Source organism: Phoca vitulina, unplaced genomic scaffold (genome assembly GCF_004348235.1).
Source record: "Phoca vitulina isolate PV1807 unplaced genomic scaffold, GSC_HSeal_1.0 scaffold14, whole genome shotgun sequence".
NCBI classification, from domain to species: Eukaryota; Metazoa; Chordata; class Mammalia; order Carnivora; family Phocidae; genus Phoca; species Phoca vitulina.
Genome location: NW_022589717.1, coordinates 29,895,341 through 29,921,184, shown reverse-complemented (window position 1 = coordinate 29,921,184; position 25,844 = coordinate 29,895,341). Strand labels below are relative to the sequence as shown.

Genomic DNA, 25,844 nt, shown 5'->3' with positions numbered 1-25,844 from the left:
TTTTTTTTTTCTTAACATATATTGCATTATTTGTTTCAGAGGTACAGGTCTGTGATTCAACAGTCTTGCACAATTCACAGTGCTTACTAGAGCACATACCCTCCCCAGTGTCTATCATCCAGTCACCCCATCCCTCCCACCCCACCCCCCACTCCAGCAACCCTCAGTTTGTTTCCTGAGATTAAGAATTCCTCATATCAGTGAGGTCATATGATACACGTCTTTCTCTGTTTGACTTATTTCGCTCAGCATAATACCCTCCAGTTCTATCCACATTGTTGCAAATGGCAAGATCTCATTCCTTTTGATGGCTGCATAATATTCCATTGTGTATATATACCACATCTTCTTTATCCATTCGTCTGTCGATGGACATCTTGGCTCTTTCCACAGTTTGGCTATTGTGGACATTGCTGCTATAAACATTGGGGTGCATGTACCCCTTCGGATCCCTACATTTTACTATATGATCCAGCAATTGCACTACTGGGCATTTACCCCAAAGATACATTTTTCTTTTTGTGATAATTTAGCTTTACTATGGGAATGGAATATAGAGGCAGCAATGAATGCCCCTAAAACCAGCTCAAATACAGGCTCTCAAATGAGCCCCTGATAAGCACTGGACTGAAGTTACTTCAAAGTTATTTTCTTGGGCCCAAAGTGCTAACTGTTTTCCTAACTAAAGATTTCTCCTTATGCTTTAGATCAGGGGTTGACAAATGACGGCACATGGGCCAGACCCAGGCTGTTGTCTGTTTTGGTGGTATCCATGAGCTGAGAATGATCTTTAGAGTTTTAAATGATTGAGAGAGAGAGAGAGAAATGATATTTCATAACTGAGAATTATATGAAATTCGAATTTTGGTGTTTATACATAAAAGTTTATTAGAAGAAAGCCATTCATTTACATACTGTCTATGGCTCTTTTGTGCTAAAGTAGCAGAGTTGAATACTTGGAACAGAGGCCTGACCTGCAAAGCCTAAACTATTTATTATCTACCCCTTTACCAAACAGTTTGTAGAATCCTGCTTCCGAAGTCAGTGATGCCCTAGACCTTGTGACTCTTCTGAATCTGCCCTTGGTGGGTTTGCAAGAATGAGGTACCAGAGGCTGTCCTCACAGACAGCTAAATAAAGGGATGGCAAATACTTATCGAACGCAATTTTTTTTTTTTAGTTTAGCAGTTTTGATGCTCCCCTTCTTTTTCATAATATTGTTACCATGAAACTAACTTTATGAAAATGTGGACCAAAAAAATGAATGGAGTGAAAACAAAAATCACTTATTCCCCATGTTACATTACTTCATGTTTGGCTTGTTTTCATTTACTTATTATTTAACTTCAGCTTTATTGAGGTATAATTGACATATAAAATTTAAGATATCTAAAATGTATACCATGGTGATTTGGTATCCATGCACATCGTGGGAAGACTCCCCCCATCTAGCTCATGAACACACCCACCACCTCACATATTTATTCCCTTCCCCCTTTTGAAAAAAATTTTTAAAAGACTTTATTTATTTATTTGACAGAGAGAGACAGAGCACAAGCAGGGGGAGTGGCAGCAGGAGAGGGAGAAGCAGGCTCCCCACTGAGCAGGGAGTCCGAAATGGGGCTCGATCTCAGGACCCTGGGATTATGACCTGAGCCGAAGGCAGACACTTAATAACTGAGGCACCCAGGCACCCCCCCTTCACCTTTTTTTGATGAGAAGATTTAGGTCTAGTCTCTTAGCAAATTTCAGTTATACAATATAGTGTTATAAACTATAGTCACCGTATTTGACATTAGATCCCCAAACCTTATTCAGTTTATAGCTGAAACTTTGTACCTTTTTACCAACCTCTCCCTATTTCTCTACCCCTGCTCCAGCCCCTGGCAAGCAATTTGCTACCCTCTGTTTCTATGAGTTTGACTCTTTTTTAAGATTCTATATATAAGTGATACCATGCAGTATTTGTTTTTGTCTGACTTATCTCACTTAGCATAATGCCTTCAAGGTCCATCCATGTTGTGGCATGTGGTGGGATTTCCTTCTCTCGTGACTGAATAATATACCACTGAATATATATACCACATCTTTTTTATCCATTCATCTGTTGATAGACACTTAGGTTGTTTGCATATTTTGGCTATTGTGAAGAATGCTGCAATGAACATGGGAGTGCAGGTATCTCTTCAAGGTACTGATTACATTCTCTTTGGATATATACTCCGGAAGTGGGATTTCTGGATCATACAGTAGTTCTATTTTTAATTTTTTTTAAGAATCTCCATACTGTTTTCCATGGTGGCTGCACCAGTTTGCTTTCCTACCAACAGTGGATGAGGGTCCCCTTTTCTCCATATTCTTGCCACCACTTCTCATTTCTTGTCTTTTGATAGCAATTCTAACAGGTATTACCTAAAGGTGATTTGGATATGCATTACCCTGATGATTAGTGATGTTGAGCACCTGCAAGAAGCGGCTGTTGGCCATCTGTAAGTCGTTTTTGGAAAAATGTTTATTTAGATCCTCTTTTTTTTTTTTTTTTTTTTGGTATTGAGTTGTATGAGGTTTTTTTTCTTTTCTAATATATTTTGGATATTAACCTCTTATCAGATGAATGATTTGCAAATATTTTCTCCCATTCCGTAGGTTGCCTTTTCATTTTGTTGATGGTTGCCTTTCCTGCGCAGGAGCTTATTAGCTTGATCTAGTCCTACTTGTTTATTTTTGCTTTCGTTGCCTTTACTTTTGGTGTCACACCCTAAAAATCTTGGCAAGCAAGACCAATGCAAAGGAGCTGACCCACTATGTTTTTTTCTAGGATTTTATGGTTGCAGGTCTTATGTGTAAGTCTTTAATCCATTTTGAGTTGATTTTTGTGTGTGGTGTAAGAGAGTGGTCCAGTTTCCCTCTTTTGCCTATATGGCTGTCCAGTTCTTCCAGCACCATTTATTGAAGAGACTTTTCCCATTATGTATTCTTGGCTCCTTTGTCGCAAATTATTTGACCATATATGTGTGGGTTTATTTCTGGGCTCTCCGTCCTTTTTCATTTATCTATGTGTTTTTAATGGCAGTACCTACTGTTTTGATTACTACAGCTTTGTAGTATAGTTTGAAATCAGGACGTGTGATGCCTCCAGCTTTGTTTTTCTTTCTTAAGATGGCTTTGGCTATTCGGAGTCTTTTGTGGTCACCTGCAAATTTTAGGATTGTTTGTTCTATTTCTGTGACAAATGCCATTGGGATTAAATTGTATATGTAGCTTGCTTTGGGCAGTATGGACATTTTAACAATATTAATTCTTCCAACCCATGAGCATGGAATATCTTTCCATTTGTTTCTGTCTTCTTCAGTTTCTTTCATCAGTGTTTTATGGTTTTCAATATACAGGTATTTTACCTCCTTGGGTAAATATATTCCTAGGTATTTTATTCTTTTTGATGCCCTTGTAAATGAAGTTGTTTTCTTAATTTCTGTTTCTGATAGTTCATTATTACCGTATAGAAGCACAACAGATTTTTGTATATGGATTTTATATCCTGCAGCTTTACTGAATTCATTTATTAGTTCTAACAATTTTTTTTTTTTTGGTAGGCTCTTTGGATTTTTTCTATATAATATCATGTCATCTGCAGATAGAGACAGTTTTACTTCTTCTTCCTTTTTGATTTGATGCCTCTTATTTCTTTTACTTGCCTACTTTCTCTGACTAAGACTTCCAGTAATATGTTGAATAAAAGTGGCAAGAGTGGGCATCCTTGTCTTGTTTCTGATCTTAGAGGAAAAGCTCTCAGCTTTTCATCATTGACTATTATGTTAGCTGTGGGCATATCCTATGTGGCCTTTATTATGTTGAGGTACGTTCCCTCTACACCCACTTTGTTGAGAGTTTTTATAATGAATGATGTTGAACTGTGTCAAATGCTTTTTCTGTATCTATTGAGAAGATCATATGATTTTCATACTTCATTTTGTTAATGTAGTATATCACATTGATTGATTTTCAGATGTTTAACCATTCTTGTATCCTTGGAATAAATCCCACTTTATCATGGTGTATGATCCTTTTAATGTACTATTGAATTTGGTTCGCTAATATTTTGTTGGGGATTTTTGCATCTATGTTCATCAGAGATATTGGCCTAAAATTTTCTTTTCTTGTAATGTCCTTGGCTTAGCCTTGCAAAATGGAGTTTGGAAGTGTTCCCAGCTCTGGCTTATTTATTTCCTTTTAGTTTTTATTCTGTATGTTGGATACTTTTTGCAGAAATGGGATATCACATATAACTTTTAAGTTGACTTTTTTCCTTTTTTACTAAATATGTGTCTTTAAATACACAATTTTCATGGCTACATTGTATTCTACCTTTGGAAGAATTATAACTTATTTAACAACTCTTATTGTTGGACATTTGGGTTCTAGAATAAATAATACTACATTATATGTCTTTCATACAAATAGCTGTCTACATATATTTTTAGAAATATACTAACTGGGTCAAAAGAGATGAGTATTTTTAAGTTGGGGAGAATGTTTACCATATGCATATGGTAGGAACAAAATTACTTCCCAGATAGGCTTAAAAATGACTGCATATTTATTTCATCCTTGTCCCACTTAATGCATTATTTTAATGGTTGCCAATATTTTAAAAGCATTATTTTAATTTTCATTTATTTCATGACTAGTAGAGTTGTATCTCTTAAATATATATTATTTTTCTGTGACTTGTTTGTTCTTGTCCTTTACCCATTTTTCTTTTATAATGGGAAGTCAGTATTATTTTTAAAGGCCTATTTCCATATTAAGGATATTAGCTTTTGTGTATATACTATGCATGTATATGTGTGTATATTTATAACACAGATATCATACCTAATTCACCCTAAATTTTTTTGTGTATGGTATTTTTGACATAATGGAATTTTAAATGGTTATGTAGTCATTATATTGATTTTCTCCTTTGTGATTTTTGTCCATCTGGTTTAGTTTTGTAATCGTTTTTTGCTCTGAAATTTCTCTCCAATATAAACATCAGCCAAATATTCCCCTATATTTTTTGTGTGCTTTAAACGATTTCATTATTTACATTTCACATATCTGTGTAGAATTTACTTTCATGTGCGGTTATTATCAAACTTGATTTTCCCCCTGTACTTCGCCAATTTTTCTAGCAACTTATGTGGATAAACCTACATTCCTCAGTGGTTTATGATGTTTCCTTTGTAATATAAAAATAATTTAGGTTTACCAGATTCTCTTTCAGGTCTTACTTTTGTGTTCTATTGATCTGTCTGCCAATTCTTTTTTTAGATCACACTGTTTTAATTGTTTATTTGTAATACCTCATAGGACAAGTTACCCCTCACTCCTCCCATTGATCTCCTTTTACAAAATTTCCTTTGGTTGCTTTTTTGGGGGAGGGTGGCGCAAAGAGTAGTAGGATTAGTGGTTTCTTAATCCCATTCTTCAATCAAGGCAATAAAAACATGTTATTAGAAGAGTAGGGTTTTTTTTTTCCTGTAACTTGAAAATAGATATTCAGTTTATTCATCTAACAGTTCTATCAACTTCTCTGAAAATACGTTTTAAAAGGTGAAAAAAAGTACAGTTCTGTTTCCAACCTCTGAATAGTTCCACATGTCTTAAAATAGTTTTTTTTTTCCTTTGCCAGTTTTAGCATTTTGGATTTTATTCTATGATGATATAGCTTGGTTAATAGATTGTGTTTTAGGCATTAAAAAATTATTCCTCAATGAGAGCTTGATGGGAGTTATGAAATATCTTGTTAGTTGCTGTTGTTGAGTTTTTATTCCATAATCATAAACTTAACTCTGCAATCCAGCAAGACTTGGAGTGGGATAAGGAAAAATGGAACCCAAAGAAGAACAGTGTGAACACAAAGATCATAGGAATTTATAAGCAGACAGGGATGAGGAGTGCTCTCCTGAGCAACAGAAGAAATGGCCTGGTGGTTAAAATAAAATGCAAGTCAAATTTACTGGTTGTCCATGCTAGGCGATGGTGATCTTCTTTCTGGTCTTAAAATTCCTAGACCCAAAGTGTTCCATGGTTTCCACAGTATTCATGCACTCTTTTTCACTTTGCCAAAGATCATGGGCTTGCCATCTAACCATACAGTACTGACATTCTTGGGAACCATTTATATTGGGCCTAGGACAAGGTGCTGGGACCTGTATAACTGAGGATGAAATTGTCATCGTCAAATTTCTCCCTTAGATGGACTTGTTGCCAGTGCCATTATGGCATTTGAAGTCTCCATCCTGCCACATAAACCCCCTAATAATTTTTTAAAAACAGGAATCTTTATAACAAAATCCCTTCTTCCCAATGCTCAGAACATGAAAGTTTTCTGCTGTTTTTGAGAGTTTGTCTAGAAACAGCTCTCAGGAGATGTAGCCAAAGGGCTCATTGGCGATGATGATGTCAAAGAACATGGTGGAGTTGAGCATGGCTGCCCGGTGTGGTGTGGCCCCAGGAGGTGGTGATGGTGTCTGCAAAGCTATCTTTTTTTTTTTTAAAGATTTTATTTATTTGACAGAGAGATACATAACGAGAGGGGAACACAAGTAGGGGGAGTGGGAGAGGGAGAAGCAGGCTTCCCGTTGAGCAGGGAGCCCGATGTGGGGCTCAATCCCAGGACCCTGGGATCATGACCTGAGCCAAAGGCAGACGCTTAACAACTGAGCCATACAGGTGCCCCTCTGCAAAGCTATCTTATTCTTGTTCTTTATTTCTTTTTTATTTTAATTCTAGTTTAGTTAATAAATAGTGTTATATTAGTTTCAGGTGTATGATGTAGTGATTCAACAATTCTATACATTATCAGTGCTCCTCCATGATAAGTGTACTCTTCATCCCCTTCACCTGTTTCATCCATTCCCCCACTCACCTCCCCTCTGGTAACCACCAGTTTGTTCTCTATAATTAAGAGTCTGTTTTATGGCCTGCCTTTTTTTTTTTCTTTGTTTGTTTTGTTTCTTAAATCTACAGATGAGTGAATTCATATGGTATTTGTCTTTCTCTGACTGACTTATTTCACTTAGCATTATACTCTGTAGATCCAGCCATGTTGTTGTAAATGGCAAGATTTCATTCTTTTTTCACATTTTTTTTATCCATTTATCCATTGATGGACACTTGGGCTGCTTCCATAATTTGGCTATTGTAAATACTGCTGCAATAAACATAGCGGTGTATATATCTTTTTGAATTAGTGTTTTTGTATTCTTTGGGTAAATATCCAGTAGTGGAATTACTGAATCATATGGTAATTCTATTTTTAGTTTTTTGAGGAACCCCCATACTGTTTTCCACAGTAGCTGCACCAGTTTGCATTCCCACCAACAGTGCATAAGGATTCCTTTTTCTCCACATCCTCACCAACACTGGTTGTTTTTTGTTTGTTTGTTTGTTTGATTTCAGTCATTCTGACAGGTGTGAGGTGATATCTCATTGTGGTTTTGTTTTGTATATCTCTGACGATGAGTGATGTTGAGAATCTTTTCATTCTTGTTCTTATGAGTTGTTTTCCCAAGGTCAAAATAGGGAGAATAATCATGAAAACTAGTTCTAAAACATGCTTGCATTTTATGGACAATATTAGAGTGATTCGTTCATGCAACAGATATTTACAGCATCCTCACTATGAGCCAGGCACTAGCATCATGGGTGCTGGACATATACCAAGGAGCAAAATAAGGGCAATACTTGCTCTGGAGATTCAATTCCAGTAGGAGATATAAACAAATAAATAAAAATATAAAATGCAGTGTAAAATAGAGGTAAGTGCTCTGAAGATAAACAAAGCAAGGTGAAAGGAAAGATTATGGCAGGAATGAGGATGACCACTCTTGGGTAGTGTGATTAAGAAAGGTCTCTGTGATTAGGTGGCCTTTGCAGAGACTTGAAAGAGATGAGGAAGCAAGTTATACAAGCTGATAGGTTCTGGGACCATTGAGGAGCCCAGCATATTCAGAAAGGAGTGAGTATGTCAGAGAGTAGTGGGAGATAAGGTCAGAGAAGTAGCCAGGGTCAAATTAAAGGGTCTGATTTTACTGAGGTGATGATGAGAAGCTGTTGGAAGATTCTGAGCAGGAGAATGACATGATTTGATGTCATTTGAGTTGTATCTCTCTGGCTGCCTTTACAAAAAGTGGATGTCACTAAGGACACTGGGCGAATAGCAGATTTGGGTGGTAGGTATGAAGAGTTCTGTTTGGACAGGCCCCATTGGAAGTGCCTATTAGCCACCTGAGAGGTGATGTCTAATTGGTAGTAGGATGATGCATGAGTCTGGAGCACCAAAGATAGCAATATTGGAAGAACATATGTTGGTTTAGCACTGTGGTCCTGGGTCAGATCACTCAGGAGTATATTGATTTCTAGGGCTTCTGTAACAAATAACCATCAATTCTCTGGCTTACAATAACAGAAATTGTTGTTACTCATAATTCTGGAGGCTAGAAGTCCAGAGTCCTGCAGGGCCTTTCTCACTCCCTTTGACTCATCTAGCCTCTAAGGCTTGTCGGTGTTCCCTGGTTTGTGACCCCTCACTCTAATCTCTGCCTCTCTCTTCTAAGGGCACTTGTTTTTGGATTAATGGCTCATCTGGATAATCCACGACAAGCTGCTCTCAAAATCCTTAACCTAACGATGTTTTACAATATAAGGCAATATTCACTCTTTTATCATGTAAGGCAATATCCACAGGTTCCAGGGATTAGGACATGGAGCTGTCTTTTGGGGGCCACCATTCACTCATCACAGGCAATGGAGTGTGGATTGAAAAGAGAAGTGGTCTCAAGACTAAGCTGTGGGGCACGAGAGCATTCGGAAGCAGGGAAGAGAACTTGGAGCCAGTGAAGGAAACTGAAAGGAGGTCAGTGAGGTGTATGAGGAGCAGGAGAGTTGGAACGTGGTGTCTGGGGAGGAAGTGTTTCAATAAGGAGACAATTTGCATATGGAAAGCTGCTGAGGTGTGTAGAAAATAAGGATCGAGCCTTGATGATTAGATTTGGTAAGACAAGTCATTGGTGAACTTGCCAAAACTGTGTTCAGTGGCATTACTTGCATCTGTTGTGGTCCTCAGTGCTGAAACCAGCTTCCCCTGGAATATTATAATCCTGTTTTCATTGTGGGATCAGTGGTTGGCCAAGCACATAGAATTTAAAAAGTTATTTTGTAATTTCTTTTTCTTCCTTCTATTTGAAGTTATGTTTGTGAGTATGTTGTGTCAATAGTTTGGTTTCTTCAAACAAACTGTTATATGCTCATGGTAGAAATTTTGGAAATTACAAAAAGAAAAAAAATTAAAATGGGTTATTGCATTTTAAATTTCATCTAAACAAGCCATTTTTTTTTGCAACCATTTTTTTCTAGGACTTTCTTGTTGAATTGCTCATTTTTTTGATTGGGCTTTGAGGCTTTTCTAGAAATGTCACTGAATTCAGTGATATGATTTCCCAGGAGTAGGTAAAGGACAATGTTACTCACAATGTGTCGTCTTATGACTTGGGTTTTGAGGTACCAAAGTGAATGGCTGGGCAGGTAACCTCCCTAAAGCTGCCCAGTTGTTAAAAAGGAGACCCTCCCAGGAAAACTGAATGGGAAGAAATCAGAGAGGGATACAAACCATGAGAGACTCTGGACTGTGGGAAACAAACTGAGGGTTGCTGGAGGGGAGGGCGGTGGAGGGATGGGGAAACCAGGTGATGGGCATTAAGGAGGGCACGTGTGGTGATGAGCACTGGGTGTTATACACAACTAATGAATTGTTGAACGCTACATCAAAAACCAGTGGTGTACTATATGTTCGCTAACTGAACATAATATAAATAAATAAATAAATAAATAAATAAATAAATAAATAAATAAATGGAGACCCTCCCAAATAGAGGAGTCTGTGCTGGTGAGTGAATTGCAGATAGGTCCATTCCATTTATAGAACATCCAAACAACATGTATTCAAGAGCCAGTGTTCTCAATTTGTCTCCCCAGATGTTAATATAGGGAGGCAGTGAATTTTTTTTTTAGTTTCGGAAAGCTAATAAGGGAATTGGGTGAACCTTAATATCACATTAATATTTTCATTTTTTATAATGTCTGCATTAAATTTGTGAGAGATCAGACTAAGGGAGAACAAACTGTGACTCGAAGTAAGTTTAGAGTAAAAATCACCATATTCATCTCAGTCTAAAACAGGTAGATGGAGGGTAGGATGAGGAACACAGGGACAGCACCAAGGGTGCTGGAACGTGGCTTTTTGAGTAGATTCAGGATTAAATCGTCCTGAGATCTCCTCTGGATCCCAAAATCAGCACCGTAAGAGGGTGATAATAGACTCTGACTAGATGTCTCTCTTTTTTGATTTAAGCAGCTATCTCTGAAGAAAAGGTCCAGTGAGCCTACTTACTAATCACATTTCCTCTTGAAGATCTGGCAAAGCTTTCCCCATTTTCTATTATTTAAATTGCCTAAATTTTATGTATAAGTCAATGGATATTGGAAAATATAGACCTCATAAAGATGCCAAATTAATTATTGGTGTTCAAGACCAAATACTAGTAGGGAAAATATGTTGTTCTAGAATACTAGGTCAGTATTTTTAGGGAGTTGAGTAAAAAACAGGGAGGAATACGTTCTTATTTTATTATTCTGAAGCTCAGAATCTGAGCTGCTGACATAAATTGAGATCAGTACTCTTATCCCATTTTTTACTTTTTCTGTTTTGCCTGCCAAAAGTCCAGATGAGAAAAAGGTCTCAAAAGTGGAAATAAGGAAACTCGTTTTATATAAGCCAAATTACTTGTTAATATGGCTATTAAAGGCTGAGAATGAGTTTTAGAATTTAGAGTTCATTATATTTATCTTCCAATCAAGCCAAAATTATTGAGAATACCATATGTTTTTAGAAAACATATTTGGTGTCTTTGGGAACTCGAGGCTACTAAATCATTAACAGCTGCCAGAATGGAATAGACCAAATGTACTTGGAATTTAGTTCTTTGTAGTTGGGAAGTTTGTGGATTTCCTGGTTCAGCCCATCTGATGAGAAGAATAACTCTCAAAACATGTTAGCTGGTTGCACAGAATAAATAATATTGCCAGAGAATGTGAGATAGATGGGAGTAAAGAGAAATTTACAAGACTGTGTCATCAGTTGAAGACAAATAAAGGCAATTAAAGAGGGAAATAATAGTGCCCATTGTTGATGTTACTCAGATGCAGTGGTTCTCAGCCTGGGCACTGTTGACATTTTGGGCCAGATCATTATGTGTTGTGGGGTTTGTCCTGTGTATTGTACAAAGATGAGCAGCAATTCTGTCCTCCACCCCCGGATGCCACAGCACCCTCTCCCTAGTTGTGACATGCCAAATGTCCTGGTGGAGGCAGACTTGACCCTGATTGAGAACCACTGCGCCAGACTGCCCGAAGAACCCCCAAAGTCACATCCCAGTTACACGCTCAAGATAGAATGGGATGAAGGGGAAGGCTTATTGAGAACATTGGTTGTTGAACATGTTATTGGTATGAGGTTTTATTTGGGAAGCATAATAATGAAAGGTATAACTCCTTCATGTATACTTTACCGATAAAAAGTAAATCACTTTTTTTCCAGCCTAGAGTTAAACGCTGTCCAACTGCCTGGATTTGAGTCCCAGTTTTCATACTTTTTAGCTATGTGATCTTTGGCAAGTTACTTAAGCTCTCTGAGCCTGACTTTTTTTTTTTTTTTTAAGATTTTATTTATTTATTTGACAGAGAGAGAGAGAGCGAGAGAGGGAACACAAGCAGGGGGAGTCGGAGAGGGAGAAGCAGGCCTCCCGCAGAGCAGGGAGCCCGAAGCGGGGCTCGATCCCAGGACCCTGGGATCATGACCTGAGCTGAAGGCAGACGCTTAACAACTGAGCCACCCAGGCGCCCCTGAGCCTGACTTTTCTTGTCTGTAAAATGGAGTTCATTACAGGTTATAAGTATAAATCTATAAGTATACTTATAGTTCTTTTTCCTTTTTTTCTTCCCTTTTTTTGATTAATCTTCCCTTAAGGTTCTTCTTTTATTTTAAGTGTTATATAGATACTTGCTGTTACTATTAGTTGGGTTAACAAATCAAGAGAGCTATACCAGGCCTATGAGCTCAAAATGTTTTGAGTTCAATATAGACTGTTGTCTTTCTCACTGTGTATTCCCACAGTTAGTATAAATAAATTGCCTTCATAATTCTAGTTACTTCATCTTTTCTACCAGGCACAGGACCACTGCTAACATAAGCAGTATTTATGGTCAAAGAGAAAGGTGTCCTTGCCTCTGGGCACTTCCAGCTCCATGTCAGTGCTGGCAAGCAGAGCATGGGCTGGATTTCATTTCCATGCCCCCACTGGGCAAGGTGCCTCTGTGCAGTGGTCAGTGAGCATGACTGTGCAGGGTCCTGATGGGGGCATTATTCCTGCAAGGAAACCTGGCTTAGATACTCAAATCTCCTACTCCAGGGTGAATTGTGTCAACTGGATTGGGTTACTAGTAATCATGCCACTTACTGCCTTGATTTCTCTGCCCTCCCGTGCTGCTCTGAAGGGTGGAGGTGGGGTGTTGAGCCCAACACTTGAAAAGCTTGAGTATGAGAGGGAATCCACAGATATGCTGTCAAACTGTTAACATGGGGATGTTTTTAAAGCCTTGAAGTTGGATGAGATCACTTAGGCATGGTGAGAGGAATAAGAAGACAAAGGGCCGAGGGCTGAGCCTCGGGGAACTCAAACTTTCAAGATCACATGAAAGTATAGGAACAGGCAAAGGAAACTGAGGAGAACTCAGACAAGGAGGAGGAAAAGTGAGGGTGAGCTGTCACAGAAGGTAAAAGAGAGTGAAAACCAAAGCCTATACTTTGTGAATGAATGGCTGTAGGAATACCTCGGTTGTACAAATCATGATAGTAACTCATGACCAACTGAGAAGTAATGTTAACATTTCCACTTCCTTACCAAGCACCCTCTTGTCTCGTAGGTTAAAGCTTCTGATGCAGATGCAGGACTCTATGGCTTTGTGGACTATTCTCTTTATGAGGGATTCCAAAGCTGTGACGTGTCTCCAGCATTCCAGATCGACCCACATGATGGGCGAATCTGTGTTTCTCAAGATATCGATAGGGAGAGGGATCCCGCAACCTATGATCTCTTGGTGAAAGCTAAGGATGGGGTAAGTGTTCATGTATGAAATCTCAAACATACTCAACAGTGAACCACTGTCTACATATCAGAGAGTACCATTGATTATCAATTAGCCAATCTTGTCTCACAAATCACTACCTCTTTCTTTTGCAAATAACAGACATTATATATCATTTCATCCATAAAGAGTTCAATAATATCTATAACAGATAATTACTTTTTAAAAACATGACTACATGGGGCACCTGGGTGGCTCAGTCGCTTAAGCGTCTGCCTTCGGCTCAGGTCATGATCCTGGGGTCCCGGGATCGAGCCCCACATCGGGCTCCCTGCTCAGCGGGGAGCCTGCTTTTCCCTCTCCCTCTGCCTGCCACTCTGCCTACTGGTGCTCTCTCTCTGTCTCTCTGTCAAATAAATAAATAAAATCTTAAAAAAAAATAAAAAATAAAAACGTGACTACAATAAATTAACGATAATTCTTTAATAATATCTAATATCCAGTCCATTTAAAATTTTCTGGATTATCTAAAAATGTCTTTTAAAAGGTGACTTATTTGACTTAAGATCCAAATGAGTTCAAAATTGATTTGATTGCAGTATCCCTTCAGTTTCAGTCCATAACAGTCAGCTCCCCGCTCTCCTCCCTAACCTACCTTACCTTTTCTCTGATGGTATTTGTTTTTGGAAGAAATCAAATTATTTGCCCTGTAAATGTTCCACCTTCTGAATGTGGCTGATTACATCCTTGGGATTCATTTAATGTCTTCTTTTATCATATTTCCTATGAACTGACATTCTGAGCCAGAAGCCGGATTAGTTTTGGATTCATTTAGGTGGTGCTGTGTGCTTCTTACTCTATCGCCAGACACACGCCATTATTCCATCACAGGGTGCAATGTGGTGGATGTTGAATTTTGTTATTCCTTTTGCATTTATTATCTGGAATTCTTCAAATAAGAATGTTCTCTCATCAACTATTTCATTATCCTGGAATACAATTCATACAGGAGAGGCAGGATAATGCTTGATTAGTTCTATTTTATCTGTTTTTAGAATAACAAGTTGGTGCATTTACTGTCTCCAAAGGGTGTGGATGATTTTTTTTTTTAAAGATTTTATTTATTTATTTAACAGAGAGAGACACAGTGAGAGAGGGAACACAAGCAGGGGGAGTGGGAGAGGGAGAAGCAGGCTTCCTGCAGAGCAGGGAGCCCGATGCGGGGCTCGATCCCAGGACCTTGGGATCATGACTTGAGCCGAAGGCAGACGTTTAACAACTGAGCCACCCAGATGCCCCGGGTGATTTTTTTTTCTAGTGTGATTATGAATTCCTGGATTTTTGTATATTTGATGTATTTCATACATTGCTGACATTCTCTCTGATGTTCATACTGACTCATCTTAGGTCAGTAGAGGCACCTTCAATTTGACTTTTAAGTCTTTTTTTGGTAAACTTTTAAATTGGCATATAAAATGCATGCATCAAGGTGCACAAATTATAGTATAATTTCGTGGATTTTTGCAAAATAAACACATGCATGGAAGCAGATGAAGAAACATTACCTGAACCCTGAAAGCCTCTCTCTAGGCCTCTAGGCTTATCCCTTGCTTCCTGCCTTTCAGGTTAATCACTATTGGCTTTTTTTTTTATATTTTATTTATTTATTTGATAGAGAGAGCATGTGAGGGAGTGTGTGAGCTGGGGGAGGGGCAGAGGGAGAGGGAGAAGGAGGCTTCCTACTGAGCAGGGAGCCGATGTGGGACTTGATCCCATGACTCTGGGATCATGACCTGAGCTGAAGGCAGATGCTTAACCGACTGAGCCACCCAGGCGCCCCCATCATTACTGACTTCTAACAACAAATATCAAACAATGAATCATGGAACACTACATCAAACACTAATGATGTACTGTATGGTGACTAATATAATAAAAAAACCCACAAATATCATTTGCCTGTTTTTAAACTTCAGCGAATAGATTTATACACTATGTTTTTATTGTTTCTTTTGTCCAACATTATTTCTAAGAATCATACATGCTGTTGTGTATAGCAATAGTTCGTTCATTCTCATTTGTTCATAGTATTCTTTTACGGGAAATTTGTGATAATTTTTTATCTATTCTATAATTGATGGCATACATTTTAGGCTATTACAAAAAGTGCTTCTATTAACATTCTTATACATGTAATTTGGTGAACAAATATAAGCATTTCTTTTTTTTTTTAAGATTTTATTTATAGAGCACAAGCAGGGAAGGGGCGGGGGGTGGGGGGAGGTGCGTGCAGAGACAAAGAAAATCTCTTGCTCCCGGCTGAGAGTGGAGCCTAACATAGGGCTTGATTCCAGAACCCTGAGATCCTGACCTGATCCAAAATCAAGAGCCAGGTGCTTAACCGACTGAGCCACCCAGGCCCCAAGCATTTCTATTGAGTATGTATTTAGGAGTGGAATCGCTAGATCTTAAGAAAGCCAAACAACTTTTCAAATGGTTGTACCAATTTATACTCCCACCAGAAGGGTATGAGAATTTCATTTGCTCCACATCCTCCCAACAATTGGTATTTAATGTCTTTTTAATTATAGCAATTCTGGTACCTGGTCAGTGGTGTATCACATTGGGGTTTTCCTTTGCATTTCCTTGATGACTAATGAACTGAGCACTGTTTCATACGCTTATTGGCTGTTTGTAGAACTGATTTTGTGAAGTGTCTGTTCAATTCTTTACCCATTTTCTATTGTATTACTGGGTTCCTTTCTTGTCGATTTGTATGAATTCTTATATTTTTGGCATTCAAGTCCTTTGTTGTATATACTTACTGTGTGTATCTTTTTCCATTCTGTGGCTTGCCTTTTTACTCCCTTATGGATGTCTTTTGAGGAACAGAAGTTGTTGATTCTGATAAAGCTTAGTTTATTAATTTGCTTACCTTTACAGCAAATTTAGAAGTATTTGCTATCCTTCTTAGAAGTAATTGCTTACCTTAGAGACATGAGGTGTCACCTTACATTTCCTTCTGAAAACTTTTTTATTTAACCTTTCATACTCATTTTTTCAATCTAGTGGGAGGAAGGCTTGTTATTTATTTTTTTCTAATATAGATACTGAGGTAACCATTCTTTCATGCTTACACTAGAGTATCACTTTTGTCCTAAATCATGTGCTGATGTACGTGTATGTCTATTTCTGGACACCCTATTTTTGACCTATTTGTCTACCATTGTACTAGCACCATACTCTCTTAATTGTTTAAGCTCTATAATAGGTCATGATATTGTATATTCTTTTAGCTTTGTCCTTCATTTTCAAGACTGCCTTGGCTATTCCTGGCTATTCCATTTACATTTCCAAGTACATTTCAGAAACAGCTTGTTCAATTTTCGTTTCTTCTTTTTTTTTTTTTTTAATTTATTTGACAGAGAGAGAGCACAAGTAGGCAGAGAGGCAGGCAGAGGGAGAGGGAGAAGCAGGCTCTCTGCTGAGCAGGGAGCCCGATGTGGGGATCGATCCCAGGACCCTGGGATCATGACCTGAGCTGAAGGCAGATGCTTAACTGACTGAGCCACCCAGGCGCCCCTCAATTTTCATTTCATTACAGCAAAGATAACTTACTATATACACACTATTCTGCATTTTTATTCTTTCATTTAATTTATTTTGGAGATTTTCCTCGTTTCTTTTTTATCTGCTTACTACTCCTTTGTTGGGTACAGCTAACACCACTCTGGTCTAATCCTTTTTGAAAGTAATAGGCAGATCTACCTACTTAAGTCATGAGTTGTTGGGGAAAATGAATCTAAATATATTTACGACAAGTAAGCATGTAGAAACTACCATGAAAATGAAGTCATTTATATTTGATAAAATTAGCATGATTTGATTGGATTTTATCAACCCCTGACTGTGTGGTTTTAGGAATTCTTGCTTCTTTGTAAGAAAAGATGTAAGAAACAAAAATAGGAATAAACAAAAGAATTTAAGTTAATTCAAATTACATGATTATTAAAGCTCAATATATACACACACACAAATATTAGTGCAAGACTTCAAAAATATATATATATGTTTTAGAGAGAGTGTGTACGTGCACATATGCCTGAGCAAACTGGGGGGAGGGGCAGAAGGAGAGAGAGAGAGAGAATCTTAAGCAGGCGCCAACCTCAGCATGGAGCCCAACGTGGAGCTTGATTCCATGACCCTGAGATCACGACCTGAGCAGAAATCAACAGTCAGACACTTAACCGGCTGAACCACCCAGGTGCCCCCCAGAAATATATTCTTAATAGATTTTGAGACAATTGTAAAAGCCCATCCTAGAAGTGAATAACCAGTTTAAATCCAATTCTGAGTAGTTGAATATCTGTTTCTAATTAGTTGGTTTCAGATGATCTTGTAAAAGTGTATACAGAAATTATCTTAGGGGCGTCTGGGTGGCTCGTCGTTAAGTGTCTGCCTTCGGCTCAGGTCATGATCCCAGGGTCCTGGGATGGAGCCCCGCATCGGGCTTCCTGCTCAGCGGGAAGCCTGCTTCTCCCTCTCCCACTCCCCCTGCTTGTATTCCCTCTCTCGCTGTGTCTCTCTCTGTCAAATAAATAAATAAAATCTTTAAAAAAAAAAAGAAATTATTACCGGAAATTTTTTATTCCCCCAAAGCAGTGCAATTAATTAGGATTATTGGCAGTGGAATAAAAAAATCAACCCAGATATTTAATTTAAACCTCCTTGCTTTTGTCCATTTTCATTGGGAACCTACTCTACACAAGTTGTGAAGAATGCTTCCCTTCCCCTCAGCTTACCAGACTCTATTGCAATGTTCAAGTGCATCTTTAGCCACACCATCTCTCCACAACTCTGCCAGACTGAACAAAAGGGATGCATTTTTTATTTCCAAAAGATATTTTATTTTAAAGATAATCAAGAAAGTTTATACAAACAGACTGTGGCAACTTTTTGCTAATTTTTAAGAAATCAAAGAAGATATGATCTCCAGGTTGATGACTGCTATGGTCTGAATGTTTATGCGCCCCCCCCATTCATATGTTGAAAACCTAATACCCAAAGTGATGATATTAGGAGGTGGGGCCTTCGGCAAGTGATTAGGTCATGAGGGTGGAGTCATCATGAATGGGATTAGTGTTCTTACCAAAGAGGCCCCAGAGAGCCCCTTAGCCTTTTCTCCCAGTTGCGGGCACCAGGAGAAGTTGGCAAGCTCCCAGCCTTCACCAGAACTTGGCTGTGCTGCCACCTAATCTTGGACTTCCAGCCTCCAGAAGTGTGAGAAGTAAATCTCTGTTGCTCGTAAGCCACCCAGTCTGTGGTACTTTGTAAGAGCGGCCAGAATGGACTAAGACAATGTGTGTGAGTCATAACATTCTTCTGTTTAAAAACTCCTTGTAAGTTGTAGAAGGAAAACCCTCCAACAAAGCACAACATATTTCAGTTTTGTTTGAACAGAAACCACCTCCCTGTAGGTACTTCATATTCAAGATCTCACCCTACTTTTCCAGTTGATTCATCTTAAACCAGGCCCTGGCACAGACTGGAGCTGCTCTGTGCCCTGAGTGGTTTAATGTTGGTTTCATTATTATTTAGGGATGGGCAAGAAGATGGCTGCCATTGGAAAAAAAACAGTTTGTTATACTCACAGATTCCAAGACTGGGTTGGAGCGGGGAGGGCAGCGTATGCCACACCATGGCGTAGAGGTGGGTATGTGCACAATGGGAAGCACTGGGGTGGGTGAGGAGTCAGAGAGAGAGAGAGAGAGAGGGAAAACTGTGGGCGAGGGCCTTTATTGTGGTTTTCAAGGGAAGGAATGGGAAAGGCAGAATAGGCAGGTTTAGGATTGGCTAGTTTGAGTACTTTCAACAAGCTCTGGGGCATAGAGACTGTCTCTAGCTGTCCTGGCACTTGGCCCTGGGGTGATTAGGGCAGGTGAATGGTGGCCTAGAGTGATGAAGCATGGGAAAGGGTGTGGTTGGGGCTTTGGGTCTAGATTGGTTGGTTTGCATTTGAAAAGCATGTTCACTGTATCCTGGGCAATCTTCCGGGATCAGCAAGGACAATTGTCAAAGCATCAGAACACAGAAAATAGAAGACATGGCTAATACACTGCCCTGGTATAGAGCCCCTCTTAGAGGAAGGCAAAGGGCTCCCCAGAGCTCTTGCTATACTTAAGGCTCTGGAAAAGAAAATCTTTGCAGCTACCTTGTTTTATTCAGCGTATTGGAAATAGCACCCAGTGATACTGAGAGAATTCACTATTCAGTTGAACTTTTGTCCCCAAATAGCATCTGAAATCATCAAAGACAGTTTCTGTCAGGGCCTGGGCTTTCAGCACTTTGTTGTCTTTGTGTCAGGCCCATGTGGTCCCAGCAAGTGTCACTCACCACTGCTAGGTCCTGTGTTGATGGTCCACATACTTTCCGTCAGGCACCACCAGTGAGTGCTCTTCCTCTTCCTCCCTACTTTCCTCTCTGGTGTGATCATCCTCCTCATCTTCATCTCTTCCCTCTGCATCTTCTACCTCATCTCTGTCTTCTTCCAAGTTTATCTCCTTTGTGTACTCTTGAGTTTGTGAACCCATCGTATTCAAGTCTTCCATTTTTCCATCCTGTGGGGATCAAAGTAGTACAAATCATTCAGGATAAACTGGCAGTCCCTCGTTTCCAACATGCTCCCCTAAACAATAGAGAAGCTCACACTTCTTGGTCAGCATGGCATTGGTATAGGGAGTTGGCTCTGTCGGAGGGCTGCTGGCTTCATCAGAACGATCTTCCTCCTTCCTGCCGCCTGAGACAGAGAGCATTGGTTCAATGCTAATCATTGTCCCATCCTCTGTGACCACCTTTCTGACCACATCCAGGGACTCCTGGGCGCTGGCTTCCCCACATTCCTGCTTGTTATCACTTTCAGGCTCTACTACTGCTACTACTACTATTATTATTATTATTATTATTATTATTATTATTATTATATTTTGGCCTTGCCTATGTTTTTATTCTCTGACCCAGTCCCTTTAGCTGTCCTGCAAACCAGAGGCTCTTTGTGGTGTTATAGAAGTATGAGTCATCAAAGAAGTCAACTTCCAGACTCTCTTCTTCTTCCTTAACACAGACACCACCAAAAAGCAGTGTCTGATGATTCAGGCCACAGCTATCAAAATGCTAGATCTAGGAGTGAGCTATATTCCCCAAGGGATAATCTGAGTCCACACCCATTTGCCTTTTTTTTCCTTCCTCAGACTTTAGTGGAGCATATCGGAATGTAGAGTGTGTTTGTCCACCTTTGTTGACTGTTTCCAATAACCTCCGTAGATGATTATGCTCCCCTATGGAGTGACAGAAATTTCGCAGCCCAGTTTGGGTTTGGGCCCTGTTCCTCACAGGACAGCTTGCTCTACATGAATGTGTCCAGGTCCTGCCTGTCATAGTGATAGATGTGATCCCTTGTACCCTCATGGAAAACACCAAAAAGAATTAACCGTGTCTTCCAGGCTACCATCTGATACCCACTTTGACTTAAAGGGTCCCTTGTTGATTTGACTTGGTCTCCGGCCTTGGTTGCCAAATGAAGGGCCCAAAGATCTGTGTAGTGAATATGGTCAATTCATCTTTCTCAGGATGATCAGAGAAAAACACATTCAATGTAGGTGAAGGTGGGGAATGTGCGTTTCTACAATCTGAGTGTTTTTAGCATCTCGTGTCTGGAGGTGGGCTATCGGAGCTTCAGGGTCTCCTCCTTCCCCAGATCTTGGACATTTTCTTCTCCGTCCTAGTGGCCTTTTCTCCTTCTTGTCCATCATGTGGGTCTGAAGCCACACAGGGAGACCAAAGGAGGGAGCTGCTTGTGCAACCTGCTTAGAAGAGGATCCTCCCGGGGGCAGTTCTGGTGATGCATTTTTAAAGACAAACTAGAAAATTTGTCCCCCTCCCTCCCAATCATAAACATTATAACAGTTTACTATGCACTTTGTTTGGACTTAAAATTGCCTCCAACTTTCCTCTGTTTGCCTCAGAATATACAAGACCAAGCAACATAAGTGCTTATGTGAGTGTGTACGTACATGAGTGTCTATGTATTATGCAGTATTTATTCTGTTGCCTACATGATCTTTAAACATTTCTTCTGTGATGAGCTGTGCCTTTCTACAGGGTGAAGCCTGCATTGTCATCATTATTCTGTGCCATATCTACTAGCCCCATATGTCCCTAATCAAAAAGGTTGGTACCAATGCAGATAACCATCTAGCTTGGATCTGAAGAATAAATGAACTCAGACAAGATATTTTAGGTTCAGGATGTTGGATTCTAGGCCATAATGAATTTATTTAAAACAATGAACTGCACCTTGACAGAACACCTTTAACTTTACATAATTACCCTCATAATCTATGGTCTTCCCTCTGATACTTTCTCTTTCTAATATATACCCGGAAAGTTCTTTGGAAGAAAACTGCTAGGAACGCATTTGCTGGTGGTCACTAAGAGATTGTTATCTGTCAATAGAAAATTATTTTCTTATAAAATACCTAGATGTTCTGGGCTTCTTTGCTGCTGCTCTATTTATCCTTGTGATGACTGTCAATATTTTTTTAATGTAATCACTTCTCCTATTCTGCTGGTATTCTGAAATAATCTATTTTTGCTGCTTCAGCTGCTGCTGTGTATCTCATACATGGAAGCCATGAGAATGCTATAAAATTGCATAATGGAAACAAATAATTGGATTACACTGGAGAGCAAGTGGTTTTTCACAATGAAGTGCTATAATTTAATTATTCCGTGCTTATCTCTAATTCCTTGTTTCCTTTTCCCATTCATTTTTGCCAAATGAATCTCTCTTTATGGTATGTATTTATTAACATTGTATCTCTATTTCTGTGACATCTGAATTCGGGAGCTGAAATATGTGTCTGAGATATGCTATTTCAACTCTATCTCGCCACTCCAGGCTTAGGGGAGGGTTGTGTCAGGCTAGCAATATAGAAAGTAAATTGAGTTAGCCCTTCACCATTATATATATTCTTGATAAAACTTGGCTGTGGAAGTTGTGCTGCACAGCTGCATGTAATGACGCAGAGAGATCTCTACAAGCAAACTTGCTGAGTAAAAGCTCACACTCATCTTTCCCCCGGCTTTATTGAAATATAATTGATAAATAGAAATTATATACATCACGGTGTACAATATCATGTTTTTTTAAAAAGATTTATTTATTTGAGAGAGACAGAGAGTGCAGGGGGGAGGACAGAAGGAGGAAAGAGATAATCTTAAGTAGACTCCCCACTGAGCATGGAGCCTGATGCGGGGCTCAATCTCAGGTCAGGACCCTGAGATCACAGCCTGAGCCGAAACCAAGAGTCGGATGCTCAATGGACTGGGCCACCCAGGGGCCCCAAAGTCATGTTTTGATATATGTACACACTATGAAGTGTTTACCACAATCAAGATAATTAGCATATCCATCACTTCACAAAGTAAGTGGTGAGAACACTTAAGATCTAGTCTCAGCAAATGTCATGTAATACAGTAATATTAGCTATAATCATGCTGTACATTAGACCTCCAGAGCTTACTCATCTTGCACAGCTGAAACTTAGGGTGCACACATTTGAATTTTACTAGATTATGTTATCTCACTTTCCAATATTCAGTTGCTTTTTTCCTATCATATGTTTTACTGATTACCACCCCTCTCACCCCGGTTTCAGGAATAAGCTGCTGCCCAGTTGCTCCTATTTTCTAGCTGGATTGTCTGAACTATATCTCAAACTGATTGCCTACCATTTTTTAAAATACGCTACCAGAATTAACCCCTAAATGTCTTAAATACCACTCTACCTCATACTTATCACTAGAGGTTTAAGCCTCCCAGCCATCCGTTGTTATCCATATGCTCATCCCCATCCTGCTCTGTTCATCCTTTGATTTGAGTCAGTCTCCTAGCCACCCTCTCCCCCCTCCCAAACTCTTCTACCATGCCCTCTGGAACTCCTGGGCCATCACTTAGCAAACTCCCTCATAAACTCAACCTGGTCTCTGACTGCTCCTTTATGGTCTTGCTCTGATTAAAACTCCCGCCCCAGAGGATACCGATTCCTCTCCAGCCTTTCACAGAGAAGCCCCTATTCCACTAATCACAAACCGGGAGGGAGCTGTTGAGGTGGGTGCCTGCCTAATAATTGCCCATTGCCACATCCAAATCATTTCTACCCCTTTCTCTGTCGAAAACCAATTCGCTTTTGGAAATTTATCTTGTCATGTGCTCGCTTCGGCAGCACATATACTAAAATTGGAAATTTATCTTGTCAGACTATACCATGGACATGCTTTCTTGCTGCTGCCATATTCTAAGCCTCCTTGTCAGTTAGGACCTCTACACCTTACAGTCTTCCTCTCCACCACCATGTTTATTGAGCCATTCAACACCCTGAGCCTCTCACTTCCTTGACTTTCTCACTTCCAAGGATCATCACCCATAATTGCACCACCTCTGAAATCTTGATCTCAAGCATGCTGTACTCTGATAAGCATTCTCCCTGCTGAAGAATACACATGGGACTCCATCCCAGGACCCTGAGATCAGGACCTGATCCAGGGTGACTCAGAAGGACTGAGCCACCCAGGCGCCCCCTCTGATAAACATTCTTATCTTTCTGTCTCACTTACTGTAGCCTCTCCATTCTAGCCTGTAATTCTTCTCCCAGATTAAGATCTCTAGTTTATGGACCCATCATTAAAGTCATTCAGTTGCAAAATCCCTTTAGTTCCCTCACTCCACAGAACTCTCCAGATAAAAACCCAGCACTGTCTAAACCCACCTCTGCCTTTTGTCCACATAACTGCTTGGGGGAGAAGTCCTGACTTTCCTGCCTACTATCCGTTCTCATTCTTCGCTTTCTTTCCTATTACCTTGTTAGAGATGTCTGTTTGCATCAAAAGCAAATCTCTCTGATGTTTGGGGTCCCACCCCTTGCAGCCATCCTACAGGCATCACTTTTGTAAGTATTTTCTCTTTTTCCTACATCACCAATACCTGAAATTCTATTGAATATCTCCCATAAGCATACAAAGCATAGTAACAGTTTTTGTCTTTAAAAAAACCTCTTTTTAAATTTCATGTACTTTTTTAGAAAACCATTTTATTTCTTTTCTTTGACTGCAAATCTGCTTAAAATAGTTGTGTCTCCTTTCCTCACTTTGCAGTCTTTCTTTGACCCGTTCTTCCCATCCAACCTTTCTAATAAAACCGCTTTTATGAACATGATTTCTGCTGTGCCACATCCCAGCATTCTTTCTTTATGTTCATTTTATTCAACTTCTCAGTGAACTTGAAATGATTCTTTGGATGCTGCGTCTCTTGACTTTAGTGACATCTGTTTTGTTCTGTTTTGTTTTCCTTAACAAATTGGACCCTCATTTCCCTCCACCTTTGCTCACTGAATTATGAACTCTAGGACAAAATGCATGGACAAAGAAAACTGCAGCCCACAAGAGCTAAGAGGTATGAAGAATAGATATTAATATTTTACTGTTCAAGAGCCATAGAAGGCAAGAATAGAGAGAATGGATAGTAGACAATGGCCAAAGTAGAAATAGAAATAATGGCAGAAACTTTTTCATATCTGCTGATTGCCCTAGACAACCAGCCTCCAATATCGTATGCTTTCAAGCTTGGTCCTTTCCGAAACTACTCCCAATTTTCACAGCATGCCTTGAGGGGATTGGAATTCAGGTAGATTGGTTGAGTCTCTTACTATAATTTTTTTAAAGTTTTTATTTAAATTCCAGTTAGTTAATATACAGTGTGATAATCGTTTCAGGTGTACAATACAGTGATTCAACTTTTCCATACAACACCTGGTGCTCATTACAAGTGCCCTCCTTCACCCCCATCATCTATTTCACCCATCCCCCCACCCACCCACCTCCATTCTGAGGTGATTCCCATTCTCATTTTAGTTTTAATCACTTAATCTTTAAAGATGTATTTATTTATTTTAGAGCGCAAGCAGGAGAGACAGAGGAAGAGGAAGAGAGAATCTCAAGCAGACTCCCCAGTGAGCACAGACCCCCTCACTGGGCTCCATCCCAGGACCCATGAGATCAGGACCTGAGCGGAAACCAAGAGTCAGATGCTTAACTGACTGAGCCACCTAGACACCCCTAATCACTTCATCTTTAAAATTATAGTGACAGACTCCTCTCTCTCACTATAATTTAAACAATGAAGTGATTAAAGTTATGTCAAAACCAACCACAACTTGTTGATAGAAAGAGAAAGAATAAGAAAACATTAAGAAATATTCATGGATGGAATTTATGAGGTCTATTACCCGTTCCAAACTTAGCAGCTTAAAATAACAAACATTTACTATCACACAATTTCTGAGGGCCAGGAATCTGGAAGTAGCTTAGCTGGGTTGTTCTGACTCAGCATGTCTCAGAGGCTGCATTATCAGGATAGTCTTGACCAGGGACACAGAAGATTAGTTACAGAGAATTGAGAGGTGAACACTATGAGGGAAATGAAGAAAAATGAGTTAAGATTAGCTTTCTCCACACTGTGTTCTGGGGGATCCTTGTCTCCTGCTCCTTCCAAAGGGGGTTCTGTGGTCAAATAGGAATGGGGAACACCTCAGAACTCACCC

The 25,844-nt window shown here is 39.5% G+C and overlaps 1 protein-coding gene across 1 annotated transcript in view; it reads left to right on the top strand.

Annotated features, from left to right (window-relative positions):
• The window catches only part of DCHS2 (dachsous cadherin-related 2), a 248,112-nt gene that overhangs the window by 116,865 nt on the left and 105,403 nt on the right, over positions 1 to 25,844 (top strand). The window contains exon 2 of the mRNA XM_032413042.1: positions 13,027 to 13,218. Within this exon, the coding sequence (XP_032268933.1) occupies positions 13,027 to 13,218 (192 nt within the window). The remainder of the gene's footprint in view (positions 1 to 13,026; positions 13,219 to 25,844) is intronic.